A 12,794-nucleotide genomic window follows, 5' to 3' on the forward strand; every position below is an offset into this window, starting at 1 on the left:
AGCCTGCTCCGTGGAGAAACAGGCTGGGTGGTGGGACCAACACGGCCCTGCACGGGGAGGTGTCAGATGAAAATCAAAAATCCACAAACCCTTTGATGGCTACCAAAGTGCATCTGGATTTGGGGACCTTCAGTCACTTGTAGAACCGAGTGCAGGGGCTGATAACGGGTGGTTTGAGCTGTTGGGTGTGTTACCATCATCCCAGTTATCTCCCAGGGTACCACAACGCTCCTCCAGCCTATATCCCACCCTGCTGCTGGTCCCTTGGGCAAGGGCTGCCAAATCCCTCTGAGCTGTGCTGTGATGAGCTCCAAGGAAAGCAGAGACAAAACCACTAAGCTCTTTTTCACTTGACTTAGCCAGCCTTTGTATCTGGCCCTCCAGATGGAGAACACCAGGAAATTTTGCAGCTCTCCTCTCCCAGGCAGCTTGGCTTTGCTGATGACATAATATTGTTTGTTAAAAAAGAAAGAAAGAGAGTGAAAAAGGCACAATAATACAAATAGTCCTTGTATTTTCAGAGAGACGTGACTTGTGGAGTCAGCATGACTCCCTGTCGGGCTTTATTAGCTAAATATACCTTTCCTGATATCCATCCCTTTTGGCACACACCCTTTGCAGAGAGGAGGGACCGTGTTTCTCATAATATTTTAAAAGTGAGAAATCTCTGAGGACCAAGAATTTGTGCTTTAATCAGAACTAAAGATTCTTCAAAACCTCGGCGTTTGAGAATATTAGCGCTAGATTTATTTTTTTTTTTAATGTGCATAAGCTGCTCTCCCTGCTGTGATTCTGGCAATAAGTGGCTGGGATGGGCAGAGCATGTGCCATTGCAGTGTGAGGTGAGAAATATCATCTGAAACCTTTATGCCAGTCTTAGAAAAATTCTGATCACCTCCTCACTGCATCAGCTTCCCGTGCTGATGGACAGGTGGAACAGCGCTGGTCCTGGTGGGGGGGAGGGGGTATTCCCTTTGGGATCACCAAGGGTGATTTTCTTACCCACGCTGATCGGTGTTGTGTGTGGCAGAATGAACTTTGCCTTTTAAGTGTGGAGCTCCAAGAACCAGGAGCGACTGCTGAGCAGGGGGTGTCGCTGGGTGTGCACGGGGTTAGGGCCGTGTCTGTGAGCCCAGCTCATCATGCACAAACCCGGAGCTGCTTCGCTCCCAAAACGCTTTGGTGCCCAATAGTGGCTACAGAGCATGGATCTGATTGAGGAACACACGTGTTTGGTGACACCTGGGCGTGGGGGATGCCAGTGAAGGTGTCATTTGATGTGTTGCCCTAGGAGTGTGCGCTGATGTCACTGTGGCAAGCGTAGCTTTACCCACCGAACTTCTCCAGGCCTGGAGCCCGAGTTTATCCAGCACAGAAGGTCAGGATCATCCTCTGGGAGTCACTGAGCAGCTGCTCAGGCCTGTGGCTCGTGTTTAAGGGCAGCACAGAGCAACGTGCAGCACTGCAGTGGGTTCGACAGAAACAGCCGTCATTTCACACTGCACATCCTGCTGAAGAAGGTGAAGCCACAGCTGTGTCTTAAAGGCATTAAACAGGTAGAAACAGAGACCTTTATATTATGGTATGTATGTTATGTTCTGGAAAACTGGAGGATCCTTTTAAACAATCTGAATTTCCTAGAAGCCAATTAAATAGCAGAGTAGAGCACAGCCAGACTCATTTCAGCCTTTAACTCGGCCTCATCCCTGCCACGTGTTCACTAAGGGGTGAAACACGCACTTCGTGCTCACTGACATCCTACAAAAAATCTAAATAGATCTGTAAGATTCTATGGAAATTAGGGATTTTTATCTGTATGAAGGAGGAAGTGTTAAATTGAGGAAGTGCAGCGTGGTTGATCCGAAATTCATTCTGCTGTGTGAGCTCCCAGGTGGGAAAAGGAGTTTTAGTTGATACAGTCAGTAATAAATGAGGCTGCAGAATTAATCGTTGAAGACAGAGAAATTAAATTAAAGAAAAAAGCTGAGGCTTTGTCCTTTGCCTTAATCACAGTTTCCTAAATATTTTTGGGAATGTAGTAGTAACATTATTTACTAAAAAAACCCTAAAAATTAAAATTGATGTCGTTTAAATCTCTCATATTCTCTCCCTGTTTCTTGAACATCTGCAGTTTTGCTGAACATTGCCTTTATGTTTGAAAGCATTGTTAGAACTTGTGGGAAAGGGCTTTCCCTTAGTTTTGACTCATCCACACAAGATAATTTTGTGAATATATTGTGAAATACTTCAGTGATGGGGGAAGGACATTTGAGGACATATTTAGTCAAACCCTCGAAGGCAAACTGAGCCTTTTGATCACAGTTCTGACCGAGTTTCCTTGCTTGCCTGGGCTTAAAAATAGATTTTAACCAAAAATACGTTTATGTAAAAGTTACATCTCGAATAATAAAAACTGTCCTGAAGCCACCAAGGGCTCGAAAATGAAATGCACCTGCCAAACTTTAATTATTGGCTCATTACACTTACAGATGGTTTAGTGAAATCAGCTGTTGAAGAGTTCTCAGAGCTGAGTGACACGAACCAAGGGATTTACAAATCTCTGCCTCTCAAACAGCTGCCAAAAGGTCCCGGGGATGTCTTTATGAGTTATTGATTAAAATCACAAAATGTCAAGAAATGTGAATCCTGGCATGCCAAAGTTTCCATTTTTTTCCCCCCCCCTTTGTGCTTTTAGTAGTAAAACCAATTTTTTGATCGGCAGATTATTTTATGGAAATGAAAACGCAGAAGGAGCTGACGGGTCTGGGCTCTGCCCCTCATTAACCAGCCCACACAACGGGGTGGTTTGCAGTTTCCCTAAATCCAGTATGAGTTCAGCAGACTCTGTCGGAAAAGTTCTTATTCCTGTAATCTTACGGGATTTTCCACAGATATTTCAGGGTTGAGAAATCAAAATTGCCCCTAGTTACAGGTTAATGAGAGTAATTTGTTGGGGACTGTTAATATAGTATTATAATAGAGATTCAAGCAGGGGCCTAGGAGGAATAAATCTGATTCTGTTTTCTGACAATTATATGTGAGTATAATTTTTCTTTTATAATAATAATAATAATTTTCCTTATCATTTTTTTCTTCTGTTTTTTTTACATGTTTATTTTTAACTTAAGTGCTATGGACATAAAGACAAGATGCATCTGCAGTCCTGAAGTTTGACAGGGTCATTTAATTGTTGATTATTACCTTTTTTAAAGTTTTTTCCTTCTCTCCTTTCTAAAAAAATTCCAAACCTCTAAATGCATTTTGCTAATTTAAGAAAAAAACATAAATTAAATACAAAATGAAAATAAAAATGCCTGGTCAGGACCCGTAGGAAGAACCCATGCAGTGGACTTGGCAGTGCTGGGTAAATGGATGGACTCGGTGGTCTTAGAGGTCTTTAACCTTAATGATTCCAGGATTATGAAACGGGGATCTGGCCTCAGGTGTGGCAAAGAGCCTTCCAAACCTCGGGAAAAGCAGTCCAGGAGCAGCGTGGTGCTGGATTCCAGGTGCTCCGGCACCGCTCCCCGAGCCAAGTGGTGCTGCTGCCAAGGGCTGTGGGCAGGATCAGATGGGACAGCTCTGCAAGCCGAACGTTCCTCATCAGCATCCCACAGGCAGCTTTTCCTGTGTCCCTGCTGGGGTGAGCCGGCAGCTTCCCTGGCTGTGAACAGAGGGAGGATCCAGTAGATCTTGGCAGAACTCTGAGGAAGGAAAAGAACAGAGAGAGAGGGAATTTGGATAAGGGCTTGGAGTGACAGGATGAGGGGCTTCAAAGTGACAGAGGACAGGATTAGATTGGATACATGGAAGAAATCCTCCCCTGTGAGGGTGGGCAGGCCCTGGCACAGGTTGCCCAGAGAAGCTGTGGCTGCCCCTGGATCCCTGGGAGTGTCCCAGGCCAGGTTGGACGGGGCTTGGAGCAACCTGGGCTGGTGGAAGGTGACTCTGCCATGGCAAGGGTGGGGCTGGATGAGCTCTGAGATCCCTTCCCACCCGAACCGTTCTGTGAATCTATTGTTCCGAGTGGATTAACAACATCAATTAAACAGGAATTAAACTTTGAAACTACGTGTATGTAATGTACTTACTGCCTATAATGAGGCAAAAAACGAACATGGGCTGTTGCTCCTGAGAAAGCAGAGGGTGCCCACACGGTGGTGGTGGAAGTTGAGCAATTAATTCAGCAATTAACCTTACCCAAATGTGCCTGAGCTGCTCCTGAGGCACTTGCAGTGAGAGTGTTACACAGCCCCGGTCTCCAGCTCCTGTTGACGCACATTTGTTTGCCCTTGCTGGGTAAAAACCTTGACATGCACATTTGTGAGGTCTTGTCTGGGCATTCAACTTCTGTGAACCGTTTAAAGGAACTGTCCCAAGGCTCGGGATGTCCCCAAGGCTCGGGATGTCCCCAAGGCTCGGGATGTCCTGCCTGCTGGATCTCTCGGGGCGGGTCTGAGTAACCCCGAGGATGAAGATGAACACATTTGTCCCCGTGAATTGCCCCATCAGTGGCAGAACTGGATTCATGCTCCATGTGTAACCTCTTCTGACCTGTTGAGCTTGATCCCACACTGAGAGGTGCAGGATCGTGGCAGATGTAGAAAGAAGCATGTGAAACATTTTCTGGCACGGCATTCTTTGAGAAATTGTGTCACAGACTCCGGCACATTGACTTGCTGATGCCTCCTGTGAGTCATATGTTCTGCTCTTCATGTCTGTGACTATATATATTAAAAAAAAAAAGATATATATACACACATTGTCTTTCTAAGGCAGCTCTGTGAGAATCAGCAATGGTCTAATGAATAAGCTTTCCAGAAAATATTTTCTCCTAGGTTTCTGTTGCTTGCTTGGGTTTTGTTTCTCTCCTCGCTGACATCCTGACAGGCTGAGCCAGAATCACTTCTCACCTGACAGGTATAGAAGGATCAAACCCATGCCCAGGCTGCAGTCCTCTGTGCTGGGGTTCCTCGGATGGGCTTTAGCCTCAGTTAGTTTTTGAGGCAGGGTTAGAGAGCTGATTTCAGGGAGGATGGTTTCGAGCTAATGTGAACGTTGGTGGCTTGGAATGCACCCAGTAAATGCCCAATCCAGTAAAAGAGCGTGGCTGCCCGTTCCCAGGGCTTACTGGAGTTCCCTGTGTTTATTGCAGACCTCCAAAGAGGACCTTCTACAGGCTGATTTTGAAGGAGCTTTAAAATTCTTCCGGGTTCAGCTGCCCAAGAGGTACCGAGCGGAGGAGAACGCCCGCAGACTCATGGAACAGGCCTGCAACATCAAGGTAAGGCTGCACCTCCCTGCTGCTCCTGCTCCCAGGGTTCCTGCAGGGGAGGGTGCAAAACAAGCATTTAAAAGCATTCCTTTGTTACTTTTTATATATGTTTGCGTGCACGCCTTTTGTCTTTGAGCAAAGGGAAGCTCTGACCTTTCCCCTCTCTGTCTGCTCCGGTTCAACCTAAGAATGAAACCAGAAAAATGATGCGTTATCAACAAACATTTGTCACTAATTCATTAATTGATTTATCAGTAGTGATTACACCAGTTAATCACTGTATGATAATCATGCAACCAAAGCTGAAATACGATTTATTTTGCTCAAAAGCCATTTACCAAGTGCTGCTGTATAATACAGTTGAATTGGGGTTTGTGTATTGAGCTTACCAAGACAGAATATGTTTTTATATTCTGTCCTACCCAAGGCTGGCTGGCTGTCAAAAGCCAGGCTCCTCTGAACACGTGGAGACCATGAGTACTGGACTTGTCAGGAACCAAATTAGGGGAGCCCAGCTGTAAGTTTTGAGGGTGGAAATCTGTTTGAAACGGCTGCAGAGATTCATAAAGGCGTCATTTAAAAGGTCTGGGATTTTTTTTGTGTTGGAATATGTACAGCTGTGGATGGACTTAATGTCTGAACTTGGAGAAAAGTGTTTTTTCTCTTTCTTGGAGTGTGAGCACTGATGGGAAATGCACGTTTGGTGCGGCCCAGTCATGCACTGAGAACATCCCACCAGGAAGAATGTTCCTCTGACTCTGCCTCTTTTTATCTCTCAATGTATTAATTTCCTCTGTGCTGCTTAATTTCATCATTTATTAATCAAGGGGTTTTTTCCCTTCTGGTTAAAACACTGATCTTAGGAAAGAATGGGTCTTGATTCCAGCCAGGAAAAAGAAGATCCGTGCAAAGGTTTTAGTAAAATTGGACTTGGATTTCAGCTCTGCTGCTGAAAGGAGTTTTTGGGAGTACAAGGCTGCAGTTTGATGTTTAGTATTCAGTGCTCTGTTTGGCTGTTAAAAATGAGTAATTTAAGGACTTACCCAGCACAGGAGAATTATCTTTATGTCCTTTACTCTGTGTGTATTTTTCTGATGGGAGGTTAAACCGGAAGTCCTCGTGGTACTTTTTGGAAGAGAGATTTGCAATTTTCTCATGCCTGCCTTTCTCTTTCTCTCATGCAACATACTCTGTGCCACAGGCTGTTATTTGTCATTAGTTTTTCAGTCAGAACTGGGTAGGTGTGATTGTGGTGTGCTTTGCTGGGAAGGTGTTTTGAGGTGCACAGGGGGGTGGGTTCAGCACCGGAGTGCTGCTAAAAGCAGAGACTAAAATTCTGGAGTGTGTGACGAGAAGGGAAAGCAGCTGGAGGGTTTGACTGGACATGCACTGCACACCCAGGATCTCACATTTTGGATTCTGGTGTTCAAGGGAAGAGCTGAGGTGAGTGCAGCAGATGTGGAGTCAGGGCACTCCCTTGTGTGTTAGAGATGAGGATTAGCAGGAATTATTGAAAAGCAGGGAGAATTCAGAGCCAAGACCTGGAGTTATCAGGGATGGGAAGAAGTTGAAGTGTGAAGTCACCTTCTGCTGTGTCAGTAACGCCCTGCTCTGTGTGATTAGGAAGATGGGCTCTGCTCACTCCCTGAGCACACAGCTCATCCCTCAGTCACTGGGACACACAGCAGGGCACCTGACCTGTGTCCTGAGCATCTTGTGATGGTTCAGAACAGCTCAGCTCATGAGGGGGATGTCCTGAAGCCCAGGCTGTTGTCAGGATTAATGGCACAGTTAGGAAAGGACTCTGAACACAGGTGATGTATTCAAAAGAAAACACAAAAAGCGTCAGGAACTTAATGGGAGGAAATTCAGTGCGAGACCCTGTCAGAGGGAGGGTGATACTCATTTGAAATGATTCTGTGCTCCCTCACTTGCACTCCTGCTGTCCCAGGTGCCCCCATCCCCGTGGCCATGTGCTCCCTGACACTGGTGTCACTGGTGTGGGATGAGGGTGGGGGACAGTGGCTGCAGAGCCCTCACTGTGCCCTGTGATTGGTGACAACAAACTGGCTTTTGGACACACTGTTGTGCTGTTTGAGAGGGACAGGAACAGGCTGCCCAGAGTGGTTGTGGGATCTCTGTCAGAGCACGGAGTGCCCCGAGCCAGCTGCTGTTGGTCACCTCCTCCAAAGGTCACTTCCAGCCTCAACTGCCCCGGGATTCTGTAATTGGGCGTTGTGATCATGGGATTTATTTACCAACAGGCACTGATAACTGCAGGAGTTGACGTGCTCACACAGGAAATCACAGCCTTGATAAGCATCGCTGCCAAAGTCCCAGGGGATGCAGAGGTTGCATGAAAAGCACTTGCCTGTCTTGTTGAATGCAGCAAAACTTGTTCTGTTCACAAAAACCCCAAACCAGGCCCTTAAATGGGCTTTTTTTTTGTGCTGCGTGAATGTGGCACTGGGAGTGTTCCCACTGTTTCTGGGCCGTATTAGTATTTACAGACTAAGCACCAGATGTTTTTAGAGCCAGTGTCACACAGTAAGTGCCAGGGAGGGTTTTCTTTAGGTTCCTAAGCTAATTACAGAGGCACAAACTCGTGAAAACAGAACTGTGGTGTGGCCAGGTTTGACAGCCCTGCTGTATCTTTTCCAGTGTTTATTTTGTTCCTGCAAAACAAAACAGGAGTTTAACGTGTACTAAAAATCCATCGGAGGCAAATTTAAAACTACTTGGTGTTTTTTCTCCTTAATTTCACAGCTTTAATTTTTGAAGGTGCTACTCTGGAAATAGTTTTATCATGCTGTTTTTTAAAACACAAAGGATTAGCATCAGTCTCTCCCTTTAAGAACAGCTGTGCAAATACAAGGATAAAAGCTCCTAATAAATGAAATTTCTCTATAGAATGCGCTAGAGAACGTTTTATTCAATTAAGGATTATCTTTGGTGGTTGCTCACCAGGTCTGAATGCCGAGCATTTACCAGTAAGGAAATCACTGGGAACAAAGTCAGTGGAATTAGAAATAACAGTAGTGTTTTGCAGCAGGAGCTTGTTAGGTAGTATTCCATTGTTAAGGAGCATTTAGAACTAATTCACACTGTGAAATAATATGGCCTAGGAAAGTTGCTTTGTAATCATAGAGTAGTTACCAGTGCTTTTTATACTCATGCTTTGGGGAGGGGATTTTTTTTTTCCTTTCCTAATTTTTCTGTCTTCAAGAGGGATTTCAGAAGATCCTGGGAAGTTCCTGTGGGGTGTTGCCCTTGTGCCCAGGGAGGGTGAGGGGAACACAGGGGGTGGGATACACAGGAACCTGCAGGGAGGGTTGTTCTGTTATGGGGCAGCATCTGCAATGACACCTTCTCTTAGGGACTCCTGGCCTCATCTTTCACCATCAACAGTGGCAGGAAAGACCTGGAATGTTGAAGTTCTTCTATGAGAAGCTCCTCCCTAACCCTGTAAATCCCCCTCTGTGGAGGAAATCGGGCTCCCCACAGCGTTAAGAGGTCACTGCTCTCAGCACCTTCAGATGGCCCTGAGACAAAGCAATGCCTTTTCCAGTGCAAAGCAAACACGTTTTTGTCACCTGTCACTGTGCTGGCACAGCTGGAGCTGGCACCAGGACCGTGGGGAGCAGCAGAGTCAGGAGGAACAGGCCACGGCAGCAGGAGCTGTGCTGAGCTTCCTCTCATCCCAGAATTGTTCCTTGAGCGGTTTAAAGCAGATTTACTTTATAATGTTGCTGTTTAAATGGTTGTAATTCAGAGTGGTGGCTTGAAGCTCACACCTTCCTGATGTGGGTGACTGGCTTCATTCACACCCCTAATGCTGGTTTATCTGGAAGTGGTTTTTTGCAGGCATGGTTTAACAGGGAATTGTGTATTGATTTATATGAGTTTCAGTGCACAGGAGTAAAAATAGCTGGATTGCTGTCTGCTCTCTAGAGCATTCTCTCTCTTTGTGCTTATCTGTATGTATGTGTAGTTATCCAGGTACTTGGGGGGTTTGCTGTCATAAGTCAACACAAATGCAGCAGAAAAGCAAAGGAGGGGTCTGCAGAAAGGCCTTTTTTATTCCTTTGGTTCTGATGGTGGTGTATCTAATTAATCTTCCAGCATAAAGAACACAGGGAAAATTGCTCATTTATCAGCTTCTCAAGAAGAGGCCAAAGCAAATGGAAAAGGTTGGGATCTGTAGAAGCTCCTGCCATGGCTGAGTGTGATTCTTTGTGAAAAGCCAGTGATCAATCCCCCTTCTTCCCTTATCTCCGAGGTGCAGAGCCCATTGTCCTTGTGAGGAGGGTCATGGTTTCCAGTGCCTGTTCCCTTTGCAGCTCCAGCTCCCTTCTCCCTGCTCAGCTTTGTGGTGTGGGGCAGCCCCTGGAAATCAGATCCGAGTGCCTGCAGAGGAGCTGGATGTTAAATGGTTTTTGCAAGCTTGGTAATGAGTGTTAACAGGGTAGGAAGGGATGTTGTTCATTTAAAACAACAGTTTCAGCTTGGAAGGCTGATTTATTTAAAAACTTATAATTGTTATTATTCCAGTGAGCAGGCATGTTGCCCACTAGTGATGTTATATTTTCATGGTGGTTAAGCATTAGTAAAACTGTTCAGTTGTTTTATTTTGTTTTGTTTGGTCTTTTCTTTCATTTGTGCTGAGTTGGCGTTGTGAGTGATATCAGGTATATTGATGATTTCTCATCAGTAGGACAGGAATGGGATTCTGCTATTGATAGCTAAATATAATCACATTTTAACCATCTATATTAGCTTTTCAACCTGAGTACGAATCTTGTGATGTCCTTTTAGTAGTCACTTGTTGGCCTATGTGCTAGTGAGCAAGAACAGTGTGAAAGCAAGGATTTTAAAATAAAAGCTTGAGGTGGACAAGGGGATTGGAACATTTATTGTCTGTATCCCCAGCAGTTGTATCACAGTGTATATAGTGAAGGGTTTGCCCAAGTCATTAGTGGTTTCATTCAGCAAGGTGAGGGACATCTGAAAGCTGCTCCACGGTCCAACAGGCCACCTGAATCTGCCTTGTTCACCTTGGTGCCATCAGGAGTCAGGGGTTCCCAAGGTAACAGATGTTTCCCCTTCCAAACAGAAGCAGGAAAACATCCTCAAAAGGTTGTTTTGGCTTTAGCTTTTCCCCTGGATGAATTACAGCTCCCTTCCATCCCTGATTCTGGAAATAGTCCAGAGAGCACGAGATGAAGGTGGCAGGGAGTCACTCTGTTTGACAGCTCTGTCTTCTGGCATCTTGGCACCTCTGCCAGAATGTGTCTAAAGTAACTCAGCTCTAGGGGTAAGAGGAAGTGAGCATTGTCCCCAAGCTGAACTGCAACACTGTAATCCCAGGTGCAGACTGGCATGGAGTCACCTCTGTGAGGTGACACATTAGAACGCCTTACAGACAGTTTTACAGTGCTCTCTGTGTCTGCAGCAGAGTCTGGAGTTCCTCTTGACAGCACAGTGCTCATCTAAGTTGTTATTTGGAGGAGAAGGTCTCAGCTCTCTCTTCCTTTCAAGGAAACAAACCCAGTAACCATCCCTCTCCTGAGGGATGCCTGGGGTTTGACTACAGACAGAGCCTGTGGTGATGGTGCCTGGCAGGTGTGCAGGACCTCTTGTTCTCACAGGACAGTGATGGCCTTTTTGAAGACACTTAGGTGATAAAAAGAGGCCGTAGAGGAAGATCAGCAGGGTCCCAGGGTGAGCACTTACAACTGTAATTAAAAGGAATAAACCCACAGGTTTTCCCGTTCTGTGGAGAGGACACGCAGGTAAAGGAGCAGGTGCAGGAATGAGCTCTGTGCCCCTTATTTGTGCTGGCCAAGAACCGTTCCTCGACATTGTCTTCAGCATCAGCAAAACTGTTGAGGCTAGAGGTGGAGAAATCTCCCTGGAGGTGCAAATCCCCCTTGGGCCAGGCCTGAGGAGGCAGGTGCTCAGCACCAGAGGAATTCAGAGAAATCTGTTTCTTCACACACAAAAGACTCAGGGGCCGAGGCACGACCCTTGCCAGCCAAAGTCTTTGTGTTGTCTGTGACCCTGAAGTGTATGTCTTTACCTTTTTAGAACTCAGTTCCTGTGCCATGAGAAACTCAGTGTTCTCCCCTCTGAACAGCGGAGGAAGAAGGCAGTTGTCTAAAGGCAGTTCAGGGCACCCATGGAGAATTATCTTTTATTTCTAAGTTTAGAAATCTTAGAATACCTGTGTTGGGAAGTGAGTGCATTGGGGCAAAAAAAGTCAAGCTACCTTTTGTCTTTCTTATTCAGCCTTTCTCATATATGCCCTTCCCAGAAAGGCTGTGGTTATTTTATTTCTGCAGATGCTACAGAATAAAAAATTAAGTTATTGGAAACAGATCAGGACGATGGTTTGGTTTGCTTTGATTGCCCAGAGAAGCTGTGGCTGCCCCTGGATCCCTGGAAGTGTCCCAGGCCAGGCTGGACAGGACTTGGAGCAACCTGGGCCAGTGGAAGGTGTCCCTGCTGAGGGCAGGTGGTGGCACTGGATGATCTTTAATGTCCCTCCCAACACAAACCATTCCAGGATTCTGTGATTCTGTCCGTGATTCTCTCTTCCAGAAAGCTCCAGTAATCCAGATCTAATGGCTGATGCACAGAGTGGCTTGGGGGGAAAAAAGCAATGATTCCCTCTCAGCGTAGCACAGAGAACAGTTGGGATGGGACATTTGTTTCATTTCATTGGCTTTTTTGACAAATTAAATGAGGTGACAAATTCTGAAGCGCTTGTGCTATCCTGAGACCCGAAGCTAAACTTTTAAAAATAATTGGGAAGAGAAGGAAAAGGCAAAGCCTAACAATGTTCCCTTCTTTTCCCCCAGGGCTTTTGCACACAAACAAAGAGGAGGCACTGGGCACAGTGTCTTCATGAATTTTTGCTGCTGTTTGATTTCTTGGGCACCTGCGCTTGAGCTCCTCTGCTTGAGAAATGAGCGAACAAACAAAACTAAGTATAGAAAGGTGGTGTCTGCATTTCACAAACGCACAGCTCTGCAGGGACAGCAGCTTTTAGAGCTGAAGGCCCTATTAATAACTTCCCATTACAAACCCCAGGCATTGTTTTTGCCTTTATGGATGCTGGTACAGGTTAAATTCGGCGAGGAGTTACTCGGCTGTTCCCTGAGCAGCGTGTAGCTACTGGAGCAGGAGGGGAGCTGGAGGCTCCAGAAGGGCAATATTCACATTTTTAGGATCTCCTGCTGGCTTTGCTTCGGGATTCTCTGGGTTCCTGCAGTTAATTGCTTATATTTTTACGGTATTACAGCTTTGTTTCTCTTGTGGAGAGCGAGTGGTGTGGTAAACACGGGGTTAGATTGTTTATGTTGTTAAGTGTGGTTGTGTTTGGGCATTAATGGATTACATCAGGTTGGTAAACAAAGGTGAAGCTGTATGGCAGAGGCTTTGGAGAATTCAGGGGAGGTGCTACATAGAAACATCCCAAGTATATTTATCTCCATTTTTAGAGGTTTAAGAACATTCT

General features: G+C 45.7%; 1 protein-coding gene across 8 annotated transcripts in view; it reads left to right on the forward strand.

The window, feature by feature from the left end:
* RABGAP1L (RAB GTPase activating protein 1 like) overlaps positions 1 to 12,794 on the forward strand; it is a 201,773-nt gene that overhangs the window by 146,544 nt on the left and 42,435 nt on the right. For all 8 annotated transcript variants that reach the window (XR_003572253.1, XM_027892846.1, XM_027892847.1 and 5 more), the window contains one exon: positions 5,156 to 5,284. Coding sequence is in view for 7 of the 8 variants with exons in the window: in XM_027892846.1 (XP_027748647.1) it covers positions 5,156 to 5,284 (129 nt within the window). In the remaining variant the exon portion in view is untranslated. The remainder of the gene's footprint in view (positions 1 to 5,155; positions 5,285 to 12,794) is intronic.

The sequence above is a fragment of the Empidonax traillii genome, unplaced genomic scaffold, assembly GCF_003031625.1.
Source record: "Empidonax traillii isolate 1590-97213 ecotype Southwest subspecies unplaced genomic scaffold, ASM303162v1 scaffold372:size565953, whole genome shotgun sequence".
Taxonomy (NCBI): Eukaryota; Metazoa; Chordata; class Aves; order Passeriformes; family Tyrannidae; genus Empidonax; species Empidonax traillii.